The following is a 22,780-nucleotide window of genomic DNA, read 5'->3' as shown; positions in this document are numbered from 1 at the left end:
TTTAAACATCAATCATTTAATATTTAAAAATTAGAGCGGACAGACCAAAATATAAAGTTGGATATGAGGACATTTTTTGTTATTTGAAAGATCATTAACTCTCTTTTGGCCTGCTTCGTGCTGTCAGGCTGGTTCTGTTTTGGTTGAGCAAAACAAGTAATCACAGTCAAAGGGTAAATTGCTTTTCACAATGGACCTGGTTAGTTTGTTTAATTTATTTTCTCCTAATAAGTCGCCATCTGCAATTTGCATTTTGCATTTAATTAGTTTATTTTTTAGTTTGATAATCTGAAACACCAACGTGATGAAGAAGGAAACACCACATACTTTTTATAGCACATCATTTATCTATTTGAATGATATTTTCCTAATGAAGGGTCAGAGGTCAGTGCTCTTCAGGAAGAACTGACAAATGTTTTCCAATGTTAGCTGAAAACTTTTTATATCAAGATGTTTTCAATGACTGATTATTTAGTCAAAAGCATTAAAATGAAACTTAATAAATTTCACATTTCGCACATCTTTGTGCTTCCATTTGTCTTGCACCTGTTTCTAAAAGCAGACTAACAATTTAAAAAACACCCAGCTGTGTGTTTTTTTTTTTTTTTTAACAAATTAAAGTTTTTTTGGCCAATCCCAGCCGTTACCTAGCAACACAAGCTGAGTTCCTGCATGTTTGGTCAGCTGTGTGCGCTGTACAACGGCTGCTGGAAGAGCCAAGTGTTTTGTTGTCGACTTACCACACAGGAACCACCTGTTGCATTTTTGTTGGATGTGCGGGAGGCTCTACTTGTGCTTTTCAAAGATGTACGGTCGTATGATTGTCTGTTTGCAGCCATTTCTACGTGCTGCTTAAATGTTGAGCTGGGCGGCAGCAGCAGCTTGTTAGGATTAAATGTGACTAAAATCTCATTATCTGAGAATGATTTTGTGTAAAACGTGTAATGAACATGTTTTGAATAATTTACCAGTTCAAGGAAGCACAAGAGGTCACCTTTAATACTGTCCCCATCTCGTTCATATCACAAGACTGCAGGAATTCGTTGGACTGCAGCCTCTCCTGTAACTGGAAAGTCTGAGAATTAATCTAATCTGTTCAGCGTGGAAATCATGTGAGTGACGTTCAACCGCGGCGGCGCCTTGAGCTAAAATTAAATCAGTCATCATCGCATTGTCTGATAGAGTCTGTTTGATTTTTAATAAGCCTCCGCCATGGTGGAGCAGCTGAGGATGCTGCAGTTAGATGTCCACTGTCTCTCCAGCTGGATGTCTGCTACATCGCAGGCAGATAAATCTGTCTGATCCATAACAGCTGAGCAATCAGGAAATAGTTCCTCAAAGCCCTGGAGTCGAACTGAAAGGTTCTGTTTTAATCTAACCTCATAAAGAGTTAAAGATCCCGACAGTAAAAAAACAAACTTCACTTATTTTTTAATATCTGCTCATGAGATGATTAAATATGTCTGAGCAGCTGAGTGCTTGGCGGCTCCAGCTTGAACCCATGTGACCTCTGAGTGACCCCGGAGGCGGTGGGCAGCGTGTGACGAGGTCGCGGCCTTTTATTGACGCCATCATAACTCTTTCCACCCTGAACCCGCCTCCTTTTGTCGCTATTGATTTCAGAGACAAAGAGGAAGATTTTTTTCCTCCTGCAGAGTGAAACCCTCCAAATGTGTGTTTGTGGTTTAGACTTTGTCTGTTTTCACTGTTGGAAGTTTTTAAAAATTTAGCTCAGTGTTTTGTTTTTTTAATTAAATTTATCAGACTGCTAGGATATTTTTATAAAGCTTTATTTTTGACATCTGAGCGCAATAAAAATAGCAGTAGCTGTCAGGTAGCTACGACTCTGAAGCTTTTCCTTCACCTGATCTTAACGGCACCAATTGAAATGTTTGTATATTAATATCATCTTTGTGCTTTGAAGGATTGAAACTGTGCAAAAGTCTAGAGTTATGCACAGTTATTGAGCTAGTCATGCTACATCAATATTTCTTCTTAGCATTCCAAGTAAAAAAGCAGAAGTTTAATAAATAGTTGAAGAAACTCTAAAGTGAATAATGATTAAATTATTAGCGCTGGTTTCCCACATATTCTTCTCTATATCTTCTCTGAACAGATTAATTTACACTGAGACTAAATCACACACAGGTAGATCGTTTACACGTCTAAAGGTAATTGATTTTCTTCATTTAATTGGAGGCATCAGAGTGAAATAGACTGAAAACAGATATTTAAAACATTGTTTTTCTTCCAGTCAATGACTATTCTTGTCTTATTTTTGAAAGTCTCAGTAAAATGCGTTAAACTCCCTGGTGTAATATGATAAAAAGTGTTAAAGGCTCTGGTTTTGCAGTTAGTGGTGACATGTTCTAAGATGTTATTTGTTTCTGTCTGGTCTGCAGCCGATCCTGAACCAGGCCGGTCTGCCTCAGGGCCCGTCGGACCAGAAGGTCGTGGTGGTGACGGTGGACGACTGCGACTCCTCTGTGGCGCTGAGATTCGGTCACGTGATCGGAAATTACTCGTGCTCGGCCCAAGGAAGCCAGACTGGATCCAAAAAGTAAGTGTGTGTGTGTCAGTAAGGGATACGGCTTATAAATAATGATGTTTTTAAACCAGATTAAATTTTAATTGACTTTTTTTTTCTTCTAAAGAAAAAAGATGAAAGAAAATATTTTCAAAAAGGGCTTTTATTTCAGTCACGCAGTCATGTGAGATGTAGTTGTAGGATTTCACTGTTTTGCTACAAGGATGTTTGTTTAATTACAAGAATATAGTTGAAAAAGATACAGATTTACTAGAAAACCACAGGAAAAAAGTTGTTTTAATAAAATAAAAGCCTTGACAGAGCTATAAGGATCTGACTTGAGCAGCTCAGTTCACATAGAGCTTTATTTGAAATAGATGTCACTGTGTGATAAGTATTTATATAAAGTATTAAGAATCATTTGTAAAATCTATACCAAAGTATAACTTCACAAGATGCTCAACATTCCTCATCTTAAACTTTAGTTGTTGTCTTTAGTAATTTTTCTCATAAATTTACTATTTATTCTGCTATAATTTCCTTTCCATTTGGTACGACTGCGTTCTTGTAATATTATGAATTTATTCTCTAATTAAAAATAAAATCCTAGCCTGAGTTTCACAGAGTTGACATGAATTCAAATCCAAATAAATAATATAAGCTGCAAAACAAGATGGCGGCTCTGACATCTCCCTGAATTTTCAAAATCCAAGGAATGAATTTGTGGGAAAAACACAGATTTTCTAAAAGTGATATATAAAAAAAACTAACATTTTATTAATTGACCTAGTAGATTTATTGCCCAGCCTTAATGAAAACGTATTCTCTTATTTTTTTCTTTTTGTGTGAATTTTTTTTAAATCAGGTTTCTTTGGTTGCAGCTTGGAGTGAAGATGTTTAGAAACGTCCTTGTGGCTCGACTTCCTTTATTTACGTCTTTCAGACGAACAGATCAAAACAATCTCTCTTGTGTTTCGGTCGAGGCTGCGTGGCTCACCACGTCCCTTTGTGTTCTCAGATCTCTTGACCTGACCGGGCCGCTGCTCCTCGGAGGAGTCCCCAAACTCCCAGAGGACTTTCCCGTCCGGAACCAGCAGTTCGTGGGCTGCATGAAGAACCTGCGCGTCGACAACCGGCACGTCGACATGGCCAGCTACATCGCAAACAACGGCACCCTGCCAGGTAAATCGGCCTTCTGCGGCGCAGCTTTATTCTGCTGGCTGGTTGAGCAGCCGAGTGTCGAAAACCCGCAGAGGAAATAATCATAATGAGAACAGCTGGAAGGGAGAGTCGGCGGGAAATGATGGCCGTACCTGCGATGAATATTTGATTACCCGCTGACTCTGACTCTCTGACGAAATAATGAGGCAGGACACATCAAACGGATTATTCCTCTGCTTTCCCACACCTCCCAGGATGCTCTGCCAAGAGACATTTCTGCAGCAACAACCCGTGTGTGAACGGAGGGACGTGTGTGAACCTGTGGGGCTCCTTCAGCTGCCACTGCCTGCTTGGATTTGGAGGGCAGAACTGTGAGAGAGGTGAGCAAAGAGGAGATTTTATCTGAGAGAATAAAGATACTGAGAATTGTTTTTTTAATCATCGTCTGGAATTAAATCAGATTAAACTTTTCTTCTTTCCGGTCACTTAGAATTAACACAATTATTGAGAATTTTTATGAGATGTTTTGGGACTTTCTTTGTTTATTGTGTTTAAGCATTTAATTTGAGCTGGAAAGTCAAATTAAATGGAGAACATTACCTAAAATTTGGAAAGAAGCTGTAGCCGTACCTAGCAATACCAAAACTTCACTGCAATAATAATCTTGCAAAGTCTTAGTGCATTTGAAATGAGACAAAATTAACTCATATGTAACTTATCAGCAAGACACAGGAGCTTTTTTAAGTAAATAATTACATAATATAAATAAAAACATACTAGTTTCATCGGCAGATTCGTTCACTTGCAACGTGTGAATTAAATAATCTGCCAATGTAACAAGTATTGTTTCATCAATATTAAGAAATTGACTTAAAACTAGCTCCTATGGCTTTCTGTTAGTTTTGTATTTTTTTCAAGTGTCCTAAGATATTTGTACCAGAAACTAGACAAAAATTACTCAGCAAGATTTTAGTGCGTTTGGAGTGCTGGGAAAATTGTAAACAAACATATTTCAATTGTTCACAATCATATTTCTCATCGATACAAATCTCTGCAGACAAATAAAAAGCCGTCCGGTGCACCCGGCGGCCGGTCCGCCTCTGGCTGGCTGTAATGATGTTTCATCATCTGTCATCCGATGTAGCTCATCTTTCAGTCTCTGTGTGCCTTTCTTCATCCGGACTCCCTCTGTGTGTCGTTCCTGCAGTCATGGCCAACCCGCTGCGTTTTCAAGGCGATAGCCTGTTGCAGTGGAGCAACCTGGAGGCGTTGGCGGCCTCCGTCCTCTGGCACGTCGAGCTCATGTTCCGCACCCGTCAGTCCAGCTCCCTGCTGCTCCACATCTCCTCAGGCCTGCAGCACAACCTCACGCTGCAGGTGGGATCCCGCCTCCGTCTTTATCACAAGGGATGCTGGGAGAAAATCGCTCTTCTCGGAAAAGGGGCTGTTCTTGTAATATTTTCAGCTGCCTTCCTGATTTCGTCTAGACTGGGGATTCTTTGATGTTGCTCTTTCTGTTCCCAGCAGTAAACAAAGAAACAGTTCAGTCTGAACTTTTGAACCCACAGATTGTGTTTTTATCCCTCTCGTTCGGTGCTGCGTAGCTGCGCGGGGGGAGCGTGTTGATGGGGCTGCACAGGGGAGAGGACTCCACTCTGTCGCGGGTGGAGGAGGTGCTGGTGAATGACGGGGACTGGCATCATCTGCAGCTGGACATCAGCAGCCTGGGAGGAGCCGCCAGCCGCCACCAGGCCGTGCTGTCGCTAGATCAGGGGCTCTACCTGGTGAGTGGGTGAACCTGTACGTGAAATGCAACGAAACATGGAGAGGTTGATGCTGATGCCGTCAGGCTGCGTTGCAGGCCAGCATGGAGGTGGACGGAAAGCTGCGGGAGTCAAAGCTCAAGACTGTCAGCGTTGGTGGTTTGGCAAAGCCTGATGGGAAAATTCAGCATGGCTTCCGTGGCTGCATACAGGTTTGTCCTCTTCAAAGCTGCATGCGAAAGCTCATAATGAGTTAAGATGTAGACAATAGAGACGCACCTGACTAATTGTTTTAGTTATTGATTATTCTATCAATCATTTTGACGATTAATCGGATTTTTAAAACCGGGCAGATTCTGCAGACTTTTCATTTAACTGCTTAAGCTTTTTACGCAATAATAGAAATGCATTAAAAGATTAACAAATAATAAGCATTTTATTGCCTTAAATGAGATACTATAGCAGTCTGTTAGATTCATTATCTGTGGCAAAGGATGCAGGCAAAGCTAAAAAAAATTCTTCTAACATCAATAAAAGGCCGACTCTAAAGATCAGGGCTCCCTTCTTTGGCTGATCTATTTTTGGAGTAATAGGTAACTATATAACAAAAGTTGCTAAATAAGAGACTTTCTATGCAGAACTGTAACCTGGTGAAACTGAAACTTTGACACTTCAGAAGTTCAGTGTAGAAAATATTTACAGATAAATGTTTCTGCACAGTTTTGGCTTCATTGCTGCTCAGATTGTGTTGTTATCAGACTCTGTACACTCCAGTTAACGATTACAGTGTTTTCCAGATTATGGAGCGCACCGCACTATAAGCCGCACCTAAAAATAAAAAAAGAAAGAAATGGAAACGTACATTTATCTTAGCCGCTCTCCAGGACGCATCAGAGTTTGAAAACATTTCTCCGTCGTGCCTGCCGTCACAATGTGCTTGTCCTAAATAAAAATTAGCGCTTTTCTTCTCAGAAAAGCCGCACCGGGCTGTAAACCGCATGGTTCAAAACGTGGGGAAAAAGTAGCAGCTTATAGTCCGAAAAATACGGTAATTTGTTAGTAAATCAGTTGATAATCATTTCAGTGATCGAATCATCACAATTAATCTGATTAATCCTTTCTGCCCTTAGAAGATTAAGCATGTCCTATTAGTTAAACCGAGAAACCCTAACTTTACAAAATGATCAATATTCCTTATTCTACTATTTTTTTTGTGTCGGTCTTATTGTAAAATTATAACCTTATTCTGATGACATTATGACTTTATTTTGTATCATCACTAGTATTTTCACACATTTATTCAACTTTATTTTGACTTATTTATTTATTATTTGGCCCTGATATCCATATCCCACCGCAGCTTTGCGAGTTGTTGTTGTGAAAATAATTAATTTTTCTAATATTTTCCAGATGTTTTCAGTCAAAGAGAGTCAACGAAAGCTTATAGGATGACAGTCAAAGCCGACGTTTTAAACTCATCGAGAAAGAAACATTCTTACTTCCCACGTGTTGCATTTTCCTGATCCAAACTGTTTCACAGTGACGCACATGCTTCATAAAACTACGCAGCATAACTTCAGTCCCTCCCTTCCTCCCAGGGTCTGCGTGTCGGTGGCGCCCTGAGCTTGTCCGTGGCGAGGAAGGTGAACGTGGAGCCGGGCTGCAGCGTGCCGGACCCCTGCAGCTCCAACCCCTGTCCTGCCAACAGCTTCTGCAGTGACGACTGGGACAGCTACTCCTGCACCTGCCTCAGCGGTCAGTCCCTGCACAGACCGCGATCTCTTCCTGACTCCTGCAGCTCATCGTCACTGGCTGTGTTTCTCTGCAGGTTACTTTGGCACCAACTGCACTGAAGCGTGCTCTCTGAACCCCTGCGAACACGCGGCGACGTGCATCAGGAAGCCGAGCGCCGCCCGCGGCTACGCCTGCGACTGCCCCAGGAATTATTTTGGCCGATACTGTGAGAAAAAGTACGTTTGGGTTCCTAATTAATGAAGCCAAAATATTGACACCTTCCATATTTTCTTTTGTAATCCACTTGATGACAAAAAACACTGGACCCTCTTGATATTTTTATTAACTTCAAAAATAAAAACAATACAAAAAGTAAAACTGCTCGACCTCCTCCTGCATCACCACAACCCAAACCTCATTAACTGTCTAATAAGCAATTAAATATTGCCTCTATTGTCTAATATTACAAATTCTTATGCATGAGAATTTCAGACTTGTAAATTGTCATCCTGCTCATATTTTTATTTGTAGTCATTCTAAACCCCAATAACCTGAAATTAAACTTCATTTGACCTGTTGAGCCGCCCATAATTATGCTCAACAGCAGCTGTGGTTCTGGATTCTGGATTATTTAATTTGTGAAAAACGGGCTGTTTTTTTCGCAGGACCGGCTTGCCGTGTCCCAGAGGTTGGTGGGGTCATAAGACCTGTGGGCCCTGCAACTGTCCCACTGACCGAGGGTTCGACTCTGACTGCAACAAGACGAGCGGCGAGTGTCGCTGTAAGGTGAGTCTGCAAACCTGAATTATTCATCTTCACCTGTCGCGCTCTCCGAACCCAAATGCAAAGAGAAAACAGAGCTGTGTAACGTCTATAGACACATTTCAAAACAAAAGGGAGGAATGATTATAAGGAGTTGATGATTGAACATAATCAGTCCATGACTTTTCATAAAATAGAATAAAAATATTGTTTATTATCCCACAACGGGGAAATTTCTGTGCAACAGCAGAAACGTTTTTTATTTGATTTGGGGGGAAAATGTTTTGGAAGATATTTACAGAAAAACATGTTGGTTTTTTTTTACCTCAAGTCCAAAATAATCTTTGCACAGTTTTAGTGCAACATCTGCTCTGAGGCTGTTGTTCTTTCAGGAAATGACCTTTTGCTAGAGTCTGCATGGCCAAGTTAATTATTAATTGATTACTAAATTAGTTGATGATTATTTCAATAATCAATTCATCACTAATAATCGTTTCAGTCCTGAATGCGAATCAGTGCAAGGATCCACCTTCGTAGTCTGAATATCCGTCATCTAGTCAGGGATCATTAGATCACTGAAATTTATTTTATTCTCCGCACCGAGACACTCCCCAGCATCTCGGCTGTTGCACGATGCCGTCTCTCAGCTCCACATCTTTTGCCGGCACAGAAAAGCGAAGGTGCCGTTCCTTAGCGACGCGTCTCTCCGTCTCCTTGTCCAGGACAACCACTACCGTCCCGAGGGCAGCGACACCTGCCTGCTGTGCGACTGCTACCCCGTCGGCTCGCTCTCCAGGGCCTGCGACAGAGAGAGCGGCCAATGTCAGTGCAAGCCTGGCGTCATCGGGCGTCAGTGCGATCGCTGTGACAACCCGTTCGCTGAGGTTTCTGCCAACGGCTGTGAAGGTCTGAATGGAACAGCTCTGTATTTCATAAAAGTTACATAAATATTTAAAAATATCTCACGATTTCTCTCCTCCGTGCTCCTTCTCTCGCAGTAATCTATGACAGCTGCCCTCAGGCCATCGAGGCGGGGATATGGTGGCCCAGGACTAAGTTTGGTCTCCCTGCAGCCGTTCCCTGTCCCAGGGGAAGTGTTGGTATGATGGGTTTCTGGCACCTCATCAAATTATCATAAAATAATGGCAATACATGAACTCAGCCTGAAGGCTTCTCCTGGCTCAGCTCCACTGTGACGACTTTGCGTTCCCAGGAACAGCAATCCGGCACTGTGACGAGCACAAGGGCTGGCTTCCTCCCAACCTCTTCAACTGCACCTCCGTCACCTTCAGCAAGCTCAAAGCCTTGGTGTGTAGCTCCTCCCAACAAAACAACACCCAATCTTATTGCAGAACATGACGGAGACATGAGATAATTACATCTGTTCATCAATAAACAGGTACAATCAATAAAATATACAGTAGAAAGACTTACAGGTGACCTTTATGCTTCTTTGAGCAGGTCAGGATAGATGCATAATATTTCTTGCACAAAATTATTCTTAGATAAATAGATTTCAGTTCCTCCTATTTTGAGCCTCTTTCAGAATAAAACATTTCATGGCTTTTTGTCATATTAAATCAAAAGAAGCTGCTGCAGCTGCTGCTGCTGCTGCTGCTGCTGCTGCTGCTGTAAACTCAGTGTTTACACTCACATATCAAAATGGCTGCAAACTAGAGCTTAAAAATAAAATGTCCTATTTTTTAAATGCCAAATCCAGTTTCTGATGTTCACAAAGTTTTTTTCTCCTTAAGTTACAAATTACAGAAAACATGTTGGCTTTTATTTTAATCTTCGTATGAGTTGACCTGAACTGAAAACTGAAGTAAAGAGCAACTTTTAAACACACTTGTTAAACAAGATGGCAGTTCTGAGGAAATCCAAGAAGTTAAATCTTTAAAAAACAGATTTTTCTTTTCCAGCCCAATTGCAAACAGATGCACAATTACACAAATGTACATCTTTGAAAAGCAGAAGTGAAGTTTTTTTCTGAATGGAAAGTCAACATGTGCTCAAGTTCCGCTTGGGTTGCTCGGTAACGGGCTGAGTTTTGCCGGGGTTGCTCGGTAACGGGCTGAGTTTTGCCGGGGTTGCTCGGTAACGGGCTGAGTTTTGCCGGGGTTGCCAGGTAACGGGCTGATTTACCTTTTTTGGTAAATTCTGGGTTTGTGAAGGAGTAGCCTATATTGTTTTTGTGTTCTGTTTGTAATGTTGATAATTTACTAAAATGAAGTCAAACTGAACTGAAATTCAGGTGAATTTCTGAGAGGAAACTGATTATCATTAGAAGTTTACATACATTCATCATGAATCTAACATTCTTTGAAAGAATCACTAACAGAAAAAACCCCTAACAATCTTAAAATAGTCCAATGCATAAATAAAATGTAGAAGTGACTGAATATTTGTGTCTGATTTCCCTCCTCCAGTCAGAAAAGCTGCACCGCAACACGTCGCTCCTCGATTCTGGGCGCGTTCAGCAGACCGCCGCCCTGCTGGCCAACGCCACCGCCCACACGGAGACGTTCTACGGCAGCGATGTCAAAGTGGCGTACCGCCTCACTCAGGTCCTGCTGCAGCACGAGATCAACCAGCAGGGCTTCAACCTCACAGCCACGCAGGACGTCCACTTCACCGAGGTGAACGGCGGAGCTCACTGAAACTCTGCCAAGCAAAACTTGAAGGAAAACAACAGCAGAGACTTTATGTCGCTGTGAATATGAAGTACTGATTGCTTTCTGACAGAATCTGATCGAGGTGGGCAGCAGCATCCTGGCTCCAGAAACGAAGACGCACTGGGAGCTGATCCAGCACTCGGAGGGCGGCTCGGCGGCGCTGCTGCGGCACTACGAGGATTACGCCAACACGCTGGCTCAGAACATGAGGAAGACCTACCTGAGCCCCTTCACCATCGTCACGCCCAACATAGGTGAGGAGGATTAACATGCAACAGAAAAACTTATATTTATTTATTTTAGTTTTTATATTCAATGGCGTCTCTAAGCAGGGGGCGCAGGGGGCATGGCCCCCTCTTGAAAAACGCTACTGGCTAATCAGAGAATCATGATTATGTATAATACTAATAATACTACTAATAATAATACCACTTATTATTATTATTATTATTATATTTTATTATGGTTTTATTAGTAGTAGCAGAGGTTGTGTGCATTATAATAAAATAAAATGCCTTGTCAGCACTGTCAGATGTATATTCAATAACTTTTTCAAACATTTTAAATATTAATAATGCTATAATAGTTTCTTTAAATTAAGAATATAATTTATTACAATAATCTACACATCAAAGATTACACCATGTGTGTTCATTGAAAGATGGAGTCTAAATGTAAACATTTGTCAAAAACTAAAACACTAAAACCCCACAAAATGCTTTTATGTTTAAACAAGGTATGCTTCCTTTTTTACCAGGATTAATAGATTATATGAATCTTATAATGAAACTGAATAATTCTAATAACGTTAATATTAACAACTTGTGACCTCAATTCAAACAAGTTTGAATCATTTGGTATTTCACTTTCTAAAATTAAAACTCTGTGCAGATTCTTCTGTTCCTTTTCTTCTTTCCAGTGAGCAAACAAGAAAACATTAATAATGAACATTTTCCCTGTGTATAATTTACACTGTCTCCAGAACTGCAGTCATAAGAAACCTGAGCAAAACTCCAATATCTAATATTTACACCTCACACTTGTTGTGATTATTTTGATTTTTTCATCATATTTAAAATTTAAATAATACGTCATTTTAATTTGCTTTGTGTTCTTGGAAACTTGATATTTCTTTAGATGAACTTGACATATTTAGGTCACGTCAAGCCAAGATACATCATATAAAATCTGATTTATCTGAGGAGGAGTTTTTGACATTTCCTCATCTTTTGTCCGGTTCTGCAGTCATCTCCGTTGACCGCCTGAAAAAGATGAACTTTGCCGGAGTCAGGCTGCCGCGGTACCAGTCCCTGAGGGGCCCGCGTCCTGCAGACCAGGAGACGGCCGTCACTCTCCCCGATTCGGTCTTCCAGCCGCCCCTGGACAGCAGGGGCCACAGACATCTGGACGTTTTCCCAGAGTCCTCTCAGAGGAACCGCTCGACCACCAGGAAGAGACGACACCCGGACGACGGCCAGCCGGACGCGGTGGCCAGCGTGATCATCTTCCACAGCCTGGCGTCGCTTCTGCCCGAGAGCTACGACCCGGACAAGAGGAGTCTGCGGTGAGACGGAGCTCTGTCCCGTCAAATCAAATGGCTTTTAAAGTTTATTACTGTAAATATTAGATGTGGATGTAGAGGAGAAAATGGAGGAAGGCTGCATTATGGATGTGAAACAAAAACCTGAATGAACTTCATTGATTGTTTGAAGTGTTTGATCTTTAGACCTTTGTTAAGGTAAATAAAACCGGTGGATAAGTTCAGCTTCACATGCAGGTAAAATCATTGCATTAATTAATATTTAATTTACTTATAAAGCCACACTTTTGTATATATTTTTCATAAGTTTAATATGACTGTTATGGTTATAACAGTTTGGATCGAGTCACTTTATCGACAGATTTTCCATGTTCTGATTTTGTTTTGCGGCAGCGTGCCGAAGCGTCCGGTCATCAACACTCCGGTGGTCAGCATCACGGTGCACGACAATGACGAGCTGCTGCAGCACACGCTGGACAAGCCCATCACGGTGCAGTTCCGCCTGGTCGCCACCGAGGAGTGCTCCAAGCCCATCTGCGTGTTCTGGAACCACACCATCCTGTGAGTGTGCCGCCGCTCGGCGTGGCGGACCGGCAGGGCGGCGCCGCGCTCCTCTCATGATGCCTGGTTGTGTTTCAGAGGGGGAAGCGGCGGCTGGTCGGCGAAAGGCTGCGAGGTGGTGTTCAGGAACAGCTCCCACATCAGCTGCCAGTGTTACCACATGACCAGCTTCGCCGTGCTGATGGACGTGTCCAGGAGGGAGGTGGGTCAGCTCTCTCATCAGCAGCAGCCCGGCTGCAGCTGTGTGCTAAATAAGTGATGTTTGCGCCAGAACGGAGAGATCCTGCCCATCAAAATCCTGACGTGGAGCACAGCTGGCGTGACGCTGGGCTTCCTCTTCCTCACCTCCGTCTTCCTCGTGTCCCTGAGAGCCATGCAGTGCAACAAGACGAGTATCATCAACAATGGAGCCGGCGCTCTCTTTCTGTCTGAGCTCATCTTCATCCTGGGAATTAACCAGGCTGACAACCCGGTAAACCACTTAGACTGTCTCTTCTTTTCTCCTCACACTTTTCCTGCTTTTTCGTCTCAATTCTGGAAGTTTTTCCCAGATTTTCCCATCACTCTAAACCCTGTGTTTCTCAACAGCAGGTTGATCTACATATTTTAATGGAACAAGGTTAGAGATACGTTGGTGTGGCCTTTGCAAATGGAGATATTTTAGTTTATGAAGATGCACTGGCAAATTCTGTAACAGCTGAGATTTTAAATGGCACAATAATCCATGGATTATCTAATTGAAAGTATTCTGCTATGTTTGACATTAGAGGTTCCTCTGTGGTTCAGTCTGTCCTTCTGTCCTGCAGTTCCTCTGCACAGTCATCGCCATACTGCTGCACTTCTTCTACCTCTGCTCCTTCTCCTGGCTCTTCCTGGAAGGCCTGCACATCTACCGCATGATCAGTGAAGTCCGAGACATCAACTACGGACCCATGAGGTTCTACTACCTGATCGGATGGGGCGTCCCAGCCTTCATCACCGGTCTGGGTCTTCCTCATGTTCCCACTTGAAGGAAATAATGTGTCTGACATTCAGGGTCAAAAGACTTGATTTAACCTCTTCCGGTTTGAATCAAATGTGAAGCCAGCTGTGTTCCAAATTATTATGCAAATTGGATTAAAGTGTCATAAAGATACAAAGATCTTGTTCCCCGCGCAGCTTCTGCTTGAGTTTCCTCAAGCAGGAGATCTGAAGGTGGGATGCAGTTCATATCAAACCAGCAGCTCTGGGAAGGTTTTCTGACATCCTGCAAAGAAATTCAAGCAGAAACTTTCCACAAACTCACAAGTTTCAATGGATGCAAGAATTGTGCAGGTGATGTCAAAGAAGGTCCTACGTTAACATGTAACTCCGTCTGTTAAGATGTTTTTGATTGAAATAGCTTTTGATCTTGGTACATGTGATCACTTAATGCTGCACATTCAAAGAATGACCGTTTGCAGTTCTTTATAATCCATAAAATGTTTAGAAAATCTGCTGTGCATAATAATTTGGAACAGTGCATTTTGAGTTTTTTATTTTTTTTGAGAAAAACACTAAACAAAATACAATTACTGAATAAATAAACATATTTTGACAAACTTCACATCAAAATAAAACCCTGTTGCACTTTTATGTTTTAAGATTTTAAACGATGCATTAAAGTCAAAAACATCCTACAGAGTTTAGTTTTCGAGCCTGTGGTTTGTGGCGTAATCTCCAGGTTTGGCGGTGGGATTGGACCCTGAAGGCTACGGTAACCCCGACTTCTGCTGGCTCTCCATGTTCGACACGCTGATCTGGAGCTTCGCTGGACCGATCGCCCTGGCGGTGTCGGTGAGTCGCCGCCCAAAGGTCTGACTGAATTCACTGTTGAAGAAGTCATCTTGGCAGAGTTTGTCGACATGTTTTTATCCAGATTAAATGTGTGGTTTAGGATTGTAGGTGTGAGATGTCTGGTGTTGTGTCTGCAGATGAACATCTTCCTGTACATCCTGTCGTCCAGAGCTTCCTGCGCACTGAGACACCACAGCATCGAGAAGAAAGACCCCCGAGTGTGAGTATCCAGACATTAAACATCTCTTATGATGTTCTATTAGGTTTACCTGAACAAGTTAGCATAGCTCTGTGGGTTAATCAGAACATGTTCATTACAAGTTTTGCATAAAATAAGTTTTAGTTAGTGATGTTTTAGTCTGGTCGGTTCTTCCTATTGAGATCCTAAAACAGATTGAACTGTTTCAGGGCCTGTCACTTTAAATGCCCCCAAACGCAACGTTTACATCCACACATGAAACCGATCTGCACACAGATGTTCAATTATGCAACAGTACATCTTTGATAAGCATTAGCAGAGCCTCCTTCACAATCAACAAGAATGCAGCACGTGGTAATTCAACAGAGAAAGACTTGTCTCTTCCAGCAGCCATTGTAAAACCAAAAGTACTTAACCTCCCGTTGGGTTGCTAGGTAGTGGGCTGGGACTGCTTGGTGAGCAGCAAGCAAAACCAGCTGGTTTTGAAACGGCTCAACTTTACAGATCCTCACTAACGCCTTCTCTCCTTCTGTTTGGTTTTTATCCTGCAGCTCGGGCTTGAAGACCGCCGGCGGCGTCCTTTTCCTGGTTTCTGTCACGTGCTTCCTGGCTCTTCTCTCCGTCAACAGCGACGTGATCGTCTTCCATTACCTGTTTGCAGGTTTCACCTGTGTGCAGGTGAGACCTCAGCCTCGAACGCTAACAGCTAATGACTGCAGTCCTGTCACCGTCCACTGATCTCCGTCCTTCATCTTCTGTTTCTGTTTTTTTTGTTTTTTTTTGTTGCAGGGTCCGTTTGTTTTCTTTTTCCGCATCGTCTTCAATAAGGAGGTGAGGAAGGCCATGAAGTACTGCTGCAGCAGAAAACGCCCCGATCACTTGATCAAATCTAAAGCTTCGGTGAGTTTCTCACCTCAAACACAGAAGAACTTTAACAAGATTCTTAACTTTAACGATATTTAACTTTAACTTTAACCGGCTGCAAACAGATGTTTAATGAGACAGCAAGTTTACTACCAGGCGAGCTTTAGTTGTTTGATTTTCCTTTCATTCATTCATTCATTCATTCACATTTTCTCTATTTCTTGTTCATTTTCTTTGTTTCCATCTTTCTGTATTTCATTTTTCTCTCTTTCTCTTTCTGTTATTCACTCATTGTGGGTTCTATATTTAAAGTCTGATCCCTGTAGAAAAATCTCCTGTAAATTCAAAGTGATTTCTCATATTTACTCATCAGAAATTATCTTTACAAACCCTGGAAACGGAAACTTGAGTCTCCAGCAGTCAGGAAGTCAAACATAAGAACTGTTTGATAACCTTGAGAAAAAGGCCGATGCATCTCGGCTTTCCTTTTCTAAACAGAAAAGAACCTTCATCACCAATAACTTCGTATTATTTACTACATCTTCTCAGGTTTTCTACATAAAATAATCCTAAAAGTTAAAACAATTCAACACCGTTTTGTGTCCCTCTGTGTTTAAATGATCAGCTATCAGCTGTGAATAAGTCAGCAGGTCTTCCATCTCCACGCTGCTTTACGCTCCAGTCATGTCATTGTTGTAAAACCTTTTCTGTCTTCGGTTCCAGAGCTACAAGGGCAACAGCAGCTACGTGGACGGCAGGTTGTACCACCTTCCCTTTGGAGACTCCAGCGTGTCTCTGAATGGCACCATGCAGAGCGGAAAGAGCCAGCAGAGCTACGTCCCGTTTGCCCTCCGGTGAGGGCGACGTTTCAGGAGCAGCTGTGTGATGATGATGATGATGATGATGATGATGATGATGATGATGATGATGGTGATGATGATGATGATGATGATGATGGAGTAATGGTGAGCTGTTCTGTCTTTCTTCAGGGAGGACGGACTGAACAACAGCCAGGCTCACATCGCTCTGAACGACCAGACGTCGCTCTTCCACGAGACGAAGGAGCGTCTGGACGGTATCGTCTTCCGTCCTCCTCACCGACACAGGTTTCCCCTCCAGACTTCACCTAACGCCCTGCTGTCTGTCCGCACAGCAGAGCATGACACGGACTCAGACAGCGACCTGTCCCTGGAGGACGACCAGAGCGGATCCTACACCTCCACACACTCCTCTGACAGCGAGGATGAGGAGGGTCCGCTCCCACCAGAGGAATGCTGGGAAAACCTGGCGTCAAATGGGACTAAGAGACCTCAACCACAGGGTAAAGAGCCAGATCACACTGGAAATATTTCTGTTGTTTTTTGTGGGGGGTAAAAAATCCCAAATAAAGAGAAAGATCTTTAGCCTGATAAAACCAGCCACTGGTCCGACACGGTTTGCATCATCCAGAGGATCTGAAGCCTGGACGATTGTTTTCCTGGAGGCGAGGACTGCGTTGAATTTTTACGTTTTACCCAGTCGCTAACGTTTGTCCGTTTTGCATGTGATGCACCAGTTTAACAGTATGAAGCTTACCTACCGCAAGATGCCGTCCTCCTCTGCGAAAAGAGAAGAGCCAATCTGACCGGCTGTTAAAGCTGCAGCATGTAACAAAAATGTGTTTTTTTACATATTTGTTAAAGCGGTCGCCATGTCGTGGCAGTTTAACATGTGAAATCTACCAGAGGAATCCACTTCAATGAGAGAAATCCCAGAGGGAGCAGAGAAGAGAGATGAGAATCAAGCAAAGTTGCGTAGAAAGACAACAGCCAGGCTAAAGGATCTTTGTCTCCTTTCACCTCCTCTCCAGCAGATTTGAACAAACTCCACATGATCACGTTTGTGACATGAGGACACGCCTCCCACATAGCTGGTTTTTATGTAGCTAGCATCTATTTGCTGCTGTAGAGACCTGGTGACCCCAAGATGCTGCATTTCTCAGCCATTGTTTTGTTTCATTGTAGTTTTGAAAAATTTTTCACTATAGGAACTGAATAAAATTTTTGTCCCTCCGTTTTTCAGACAACAGTTTAGGTCAGATGCCGTGGCCCGTGAATCACTCAGCAGCAGTGAGTGACGGTGAGCTTGGCGGTGGCGAGGGACCGAAGATGAACAGTCCAGAATCAACTCTGGGTCGCAGCCTGCGACCAGACGACCGGTCGCAGGACTGCATGACGGCGCTGCTGCCTGCATTTCCTAACATCAGCGCCCATCCGCACAGAGGCAAGCCATGAAAATTACAACCATTTACTAATCAAATGTTAGCTATCCTGAGATAAATCCGATTCTATGGAATGACAAAAGTGTCATAAATCATAAAATTACAATGAATGTCTGTCAGTAAAATTAATTAAAGTTAGAACCAATTTGGCAACAGACAGTAAAAAATAAACTATCATCCAGTTTTTATAAAAACAAACTGGATGAAAAAAATTATTTATTGACATTTGCATTTATTTGTTAAAATAATATAGGATTATTTATGCATTTAGTTCATAATAAATATTAAATACATGTTTTAAAATATTTATATGTGCCTGTAATATATATACTCACATGAGTCTGTCTTTAAATACATAATTTAACAAGAATACATATAATTACAATTCTACAGTTACTCAAATTATTGAGTATTTAAGTAGTTATAGATTTATCTGATATTATAGTAACACTTTTAAGACATCACCGGCGAAAATATTATGAAATAGTAAATAATATGTATTTAGTTATTTGAATGTGGCACATTTGAACTTCCTTACAAGTGGCATTGAAATATTAAACAGTAATATATGCTTTTTTGTGTTTGTGTGAATTAATAAATTTTTTTTAAATCATAGTGCATTTTCAATTAATTTGCTTCTCACTTAAATAAAATATGACAGATAATAAGTTAATAAATAAATCACATATCAACTAAATTTTGTCACGGTGGGTCTCCCGTACCTCGGCTCTTCATGCAGGGATCCTAAAGAAGAAGCAGCTTTCTCCCATCGTGGAGAGGAACAGCGTCCATCGTGTCCACAGTGAGCCTCGCGAGGGAACGCCCGGCGCGCCGTCACCGCAGGGATCCTCCTCCAGCGAGACCCGAGTCGGGCCGCCCAAGTCCAGCCTGCCGGAGCAGCTGAACGGCGTGGCGCTGAGCATCAAGGCGGGGACGGTGGACGGAGACTCGTCAGGATCAGAGTGAGTGAAACTCAGAGAAACAGAGAAGAGCGTTTGCTGCCTGTCGACGTCTCCCACTGTCTGTGTCCAAGTTACCGTTTGTCCCCAGTGACTGTTGTTTTCATCGATCACGACCATGGAGCTTCAATGTCCATAAACATAAGGTTCTCTAACACACAACACAAATTTAGAGTTTAAAACAACATGTGATAGAAAATTTATTAACTCGCTGCTTCTGCTTTTTATACTTCCTGCTTATGATGCACAACAAACACTGACCTCTTTAGATTACGTCTAATCTAATAACTAAAAAAGCTTCTTGCAACTCAACTTAATTCAGCTGAATGTTGTTCTTAGTCATTATTTTCAACTTGCACAGTTTTGCGGCGCCCTCTAGGAGACGTGGGGGAAACATTTCTTTTTGCAATAAGTTTTGTGTTCGTTTGTAATAACTGATCAAATGCATCCTAGTCTGTTTTGCATTCAGTCACAAATGTCAAATTAAAATTTCAAATATATGCTCAACTCAGAAATAGTCCAAATAGTTTGGATCTATTTTTTTATTTCTTTCCTTCTAGAGGAAAGTTTCTGTTTATATTTTCTAAGAGATGGAAAGAAATGGAAAGCCAATGTTTGACCTGTTTTGATTTTTGTATTAGTGCATTTCTATCCTAAAGAAAAAAATATAACATTTCAGATATCTCACAAACGAGATATCAACACATGGAAAAACGTCACGAAAGCAGGAAGTATGATGGTCATCGTCAGAAAGGCTTTCAGTATTATAATCAGTTTTATCAGCTCTGATTATTGATAATTTAAAACACCTCCATTTAGAGAAGTTTTAAAGTTTCTGAAATGCATTTGGACTTTTCCAATTAAATCAAATATCCTAATTGTTCTTCTTTCTCTGTTTTCCCCTTCCAAAATCAAAACTCACAGATTTTTATTCTTTAATTTTATCCCATGAAGTTCTGATCCAGAACAATCAGGATCTTCACATCCTCTCAGCATCCGCCACCGCCCCACCGTCCCGAGTCTCACACTTTCACTTTATCGTTTTCTCTTCCTCATGTTGTGCCGCCTTCATCCTCACTCTTCACCCGTCTGCCTCATCGTCCTCCTCACATCCCGCCTCTCTGTCTCCCAGCAGCCACTGCAACAGCTCCGCTGATGGAGGGATGTGTCTTTGCAGGTCATAGAGTCGCCCTCCTCCTCTTCACTCACCAGACTCCACTCTGAGCTCAGCAAAGAGGAAGAGGAGGAGAGAAGACGCCTCTTCGTCATCATGACGCGTTGAAAGTGTGTGAGTTCATACGGATAAAACAACAAGCCTCCCTTTAAAGAAATTTTGTTTACATACTTGAAGAAATGCACTTTTTTTTAAATTTGCTGTCCAGATATGTTGATGGTCAACCGTTTTTTTTTTTTAGTTCCTGGATATGAAAACTGTTTTGAAGTCTGTTTGGGTGGGTGGTTTAGACGTCCACCCAGACGTTCAGGGAAACCTCTTCTTTGTCATTTTTGAACTGTTCTGTGGCGTTTCGCTGTGAGCTGCCCGTCTCTGTGCCTGCTCCAGGAGGTCAGACTCAGGCCACTGAGTCAAACACAAAGACAGACATCAGTCGACTTTGAGTCGTTTATGTATTTTTGTGTGTGGACGTTTAACTGAACTTACAAACAGGAGAAATGAGCTGATTTACGCCAGAAATTAACATGCTGTGTATAAAAAAAACACTATCTTTTTCTCTTTCTCTCTCTGAAGAACAACAAAATCTGGTATTTTATGTTGTAGTCAGGATTACAAAGATTTTTTATATTTGTTCAAATTGACAATAATGAGATAAAATAACTTTTAGATAATTCCTGAAATATTTAAACGTGACCTATTTTTCTAAATTCACTTTTTGCATGTTTTTGTGCTTCTACCAGCTGCTTCTAAAGACTTAAAAAACATCTGGTAGTGAATTCATGTTTTCTGGTGTCTGCAAATTGAGCTGCTTCTAAAACCTCCAGATCAATTCACATTCAATGGGCACTGCGCTGTTACTTAGCAACCCAAGAGGAACTCCAGCACTTTGTACAATGGCTGCTGGAAAAGACAAGTGCTTTGTTGGTGACTTACCATCCAGAAACGACTTGCTACCTTCATATTGGTTTTGCAGGAGGCACTACTTCTGCTTTTCAAAGATGTATGGTGTAATCATTGAGCAGCAGTTAATTTGGATTTGAAGTGATAGCTCATTCTGAAAAGAGCTCAGCAGACAAAAATCTCTTTATCTAATGACAGAATGTTTTGTATCGCCAATATACTTATTCTAAGTTGTTAAAGGAAGTATAATAGATCACCTTTAAATTCACAAGTTGACTTTTCTTAGTATTAGATTTACCTTCTCGCAGATATTCTGAACTTCCTTCCTGAAAGTTTCTCACACTTTGCTGTAGTTTTTGTCCCATTCCTCCTGTCAGCAGAAGATTCGGGTTTCAACTCCACCATTCATTTTGTTGTCCTTTTCAGTAATTTGTCAGAATTATTAGAGTAAAAAATGATTAGCTTTAACTTCCTGGCCGATGTCTTTACATGCTGCTTCAGTCTTTCCAGATTCTCCTTGAGACGCCATTTGCTTTCATAAAATAGATGGCACCTGTTTTCCTCTAGAAGTAACAATAATCAACTCTTTGTTCCTGCTTCCATATTTATCATGCAAGATTTCCCAATTAGTTTAAAGCGTTAATCTTTTGGTTTGTAAACTTCTGAGTTTGAAGAAATCAATACAATTCTCTTCATTCCATATTTAGGAAATATAAATATTTCAACCATTCAAACTGCCAGACAGTGAAGAAAACAAGGTAGTGCGTCTTTATACACAGTGTATTTAAATCTTTTCTATATGAGATAGATTTTGGTTTGCGTAAGTAGGAATCAAAAGACGTTTAATGAATCTTCTGCTCGTTTGTGTAAACCACTGGGAGCTTGTTTCTACAGATGCTCTCAGATTTTGTCATTAAATATGAGGGATGAACACGTTTGAGCTCAGAGACTAAACGGCTGTATTTTATAGACTAGAGACACAACTATGACTTTTTGTAAAAAATAAGTAAATAAATGCGTGAGCTGTGGTTTGTTTTTCTGTACAGAGCCTGTAAATGAATCAAGAACATATCTTTAATGTATTTAGAGAAGCTCTGAAGGAAAGTTACTACTGTTGTTGCCATTTTATATGTACAAACTTCATGCCATACAGAGAAACACTGCAGAACCATTCGTGGTGTTATAACACGATGTCCAAACAAAGGATTGTCTCTTTTATTCTACTACTCCTGTTTTTACAAAATAAAATGTTTTTGTACCATTTCTGGTTGTTTTTCCCTTTACAGACTAAAACCTGCGTCAGCATGAACGAGATTCATACTTATGAAGTAGTTTTACGTTCTCCAAGTGTAAAACTATCATTAACTAACTGCAGGTAAGTCAAAAAAAACCCTAACCTGAACCCTCAGCCCTGTAACCCTCAGGCCTTCTGTACAGAACCCTCAGGCCTTAAGGGTTACAGGTTACAATTAGGGTTATGTCAACCCTAATTGGACAATTAGGGTTATGTCAACCCTAATTGGACAATTAGGGTTATGTCAACCCTAATTGGACAATTAGGGTTATGTCAACCCTAATTGGACAATTAGGGTTATGTTAACCCTAATTGGACAATTAGGGTTATGTCAACCCTAATTGGACAAAGTTCTTTAAATGTCCTGTGAGTAAATCAGTGACTCTTGAGAAGAGGGACAAAACAGCGCCCATGGATAAATTTGAATAAAATATACTTTTTTCAAATATCTGACTAAACTAACCTGGGCCATGTGAGCACAACGTATGTTTTCCTGCTGAATATTTTTAATTTTAATCTTTGCAGTAGGTGGATGGTGTCTGGAAAATCACTTCCTGAACTTAATGCATATTAATAGTTTAAAACAAAGAAA

The 22,780-nt window shown here is 41.3% G+C and overlaps 1 protein-coding gene across 2 annotated transcripts in view; it reads left to right on the top strand.

Annotated features, from left to right (window-relative positions):
• The window catches only part of celsr2 (cadherin, EGF LAG seven-pass G-type receptor 2), a 72,299-nt gene extending 50,142 nt beyond the window's left edge, over window positions 1-22,157 (top strand). Inside the window, exons 6-34 of one of the 2 annotated variants that reach the window (XM_055025478.1) lie at window positions 2,403-2,560; window positions 3,546-3,709; window positions 3,943-4,068; window positions 4,896-5,065; window positions 5,293-5,472; window positions 5,550-5,663; window positions 7,050-7,206; window positions 7,280-7,421; window positions 7,851-7,971; window positions 8,670-8,853; window positions 8,946-9,047; window positions 9,161-9,255; window positions 10,377-10,586; window positions 10,693-10,876; window positions 11,868-12,186; window positions 12,556-12,723; window positions 12,802-12,925; window positions 12,995-13,195; window positions 13,530-13,704; window positions 14,426-14,538; window positions 14,676-14,758; window positions 15,289-15,415; window positions 15,527-15,637; window positions 16,325-16,455; window positions 16,591-16,676; window positions 16,755-16,922; window positions 17,663-17,863; window positions 18,601-18,823; window positions 19,953-22,157. In XM_055025478.1, coding sequence (XP_054881453.1) covers window positions 2,403-2,560; window positions 3,546-3,709; window positions 3,943-4,068; window positions 4,896-5,065; window positions 5,293-5,472; window positions 5,550-5,663; window positions 7,050-7,206; window positions 7,280-7,421; window positions 7,851-7,971; window positions 8,670-8,853; window positions 8,946-9,047; window positions 9,161-9,255; window positions 10,377-10,586; window positions 10,693-10,876; window positions 11,868-12,186; window positions 12,556-12,723; window positions 12,802-12,925; window positions 12,995-13,195; window positions 13,530-13,704; window positions 14,426-14,538; window positions 14,676-14,758; window positions 15,289-15,415; window positions 15,527-15,637; window positions 16,325-16,455; window positions 16,591-16,676; window positions 16,755-16,922; window positions 17,663-17,863; window positions 18,601-18,823; window positions 19,953-20,004 — 4,389 coding nt within the window. In that variant the 3' untranslated portion in view covers window positions 20,005-22,157. Of the gene's footprint in view, window positions 1-2,402; window positions 2,561-3,545; window positions 3,710-3,942; window positions 4,069-4,895; window positions 5,066-5,292; window positions 5,473-5,549; window positions 5,664-7,049; window positions 7,207-7,279; window positions 7,422-7,850; window positions 7,972-8,669; window positions 8,854-8,945; window positions 9,048-9,160; window positions 9,256-10,376; window positions 10,587-10,692; window positions 10,877-11,867; window positions 12,187-12,555; window positions 12,724-12,801; window positions 12,926-12,994; window positions 13,196-13,529; window positions 13,705-14,425; window positions 14,539-14,675; window positions 14,759-15,288; window positions 15,416-15,526; window positions 15,638-16,324; window positions 16,456-16,590; window positions 16,923-17,662; window positions 17,864-18,600; window positions 18,824-19,952 lie in introns of both variants that reach the window. The other variant, XM_055025472.1, reaches the window with a different exon arrangement.
• The last annotated feature ends 623 nt before the right edge of the window (window positions 22,158-22,780 follow it).

The sequence above is a fragment of the Poeciliopsis prolifica genome, unplaced genomic scaffold (assembly GCF_027474105.1).
Source record: "Poeciliopsis prolifica strain line A6 unplaced genomic scaffold, Auburn_PproV2 SCAFFOLD003, whole genome shotgun sequence".
Classification (NCBI taxonomy): Eukaryota; Metazoa; Chordata; class Actinopteri; order Cyprinodontiformes; family Poeciliidae; genus Poeciliopsis; species Poeciliopsis prolifica.
This window is presented reverse-complemented; position numbering and strand designations above follow the sequence as displayed.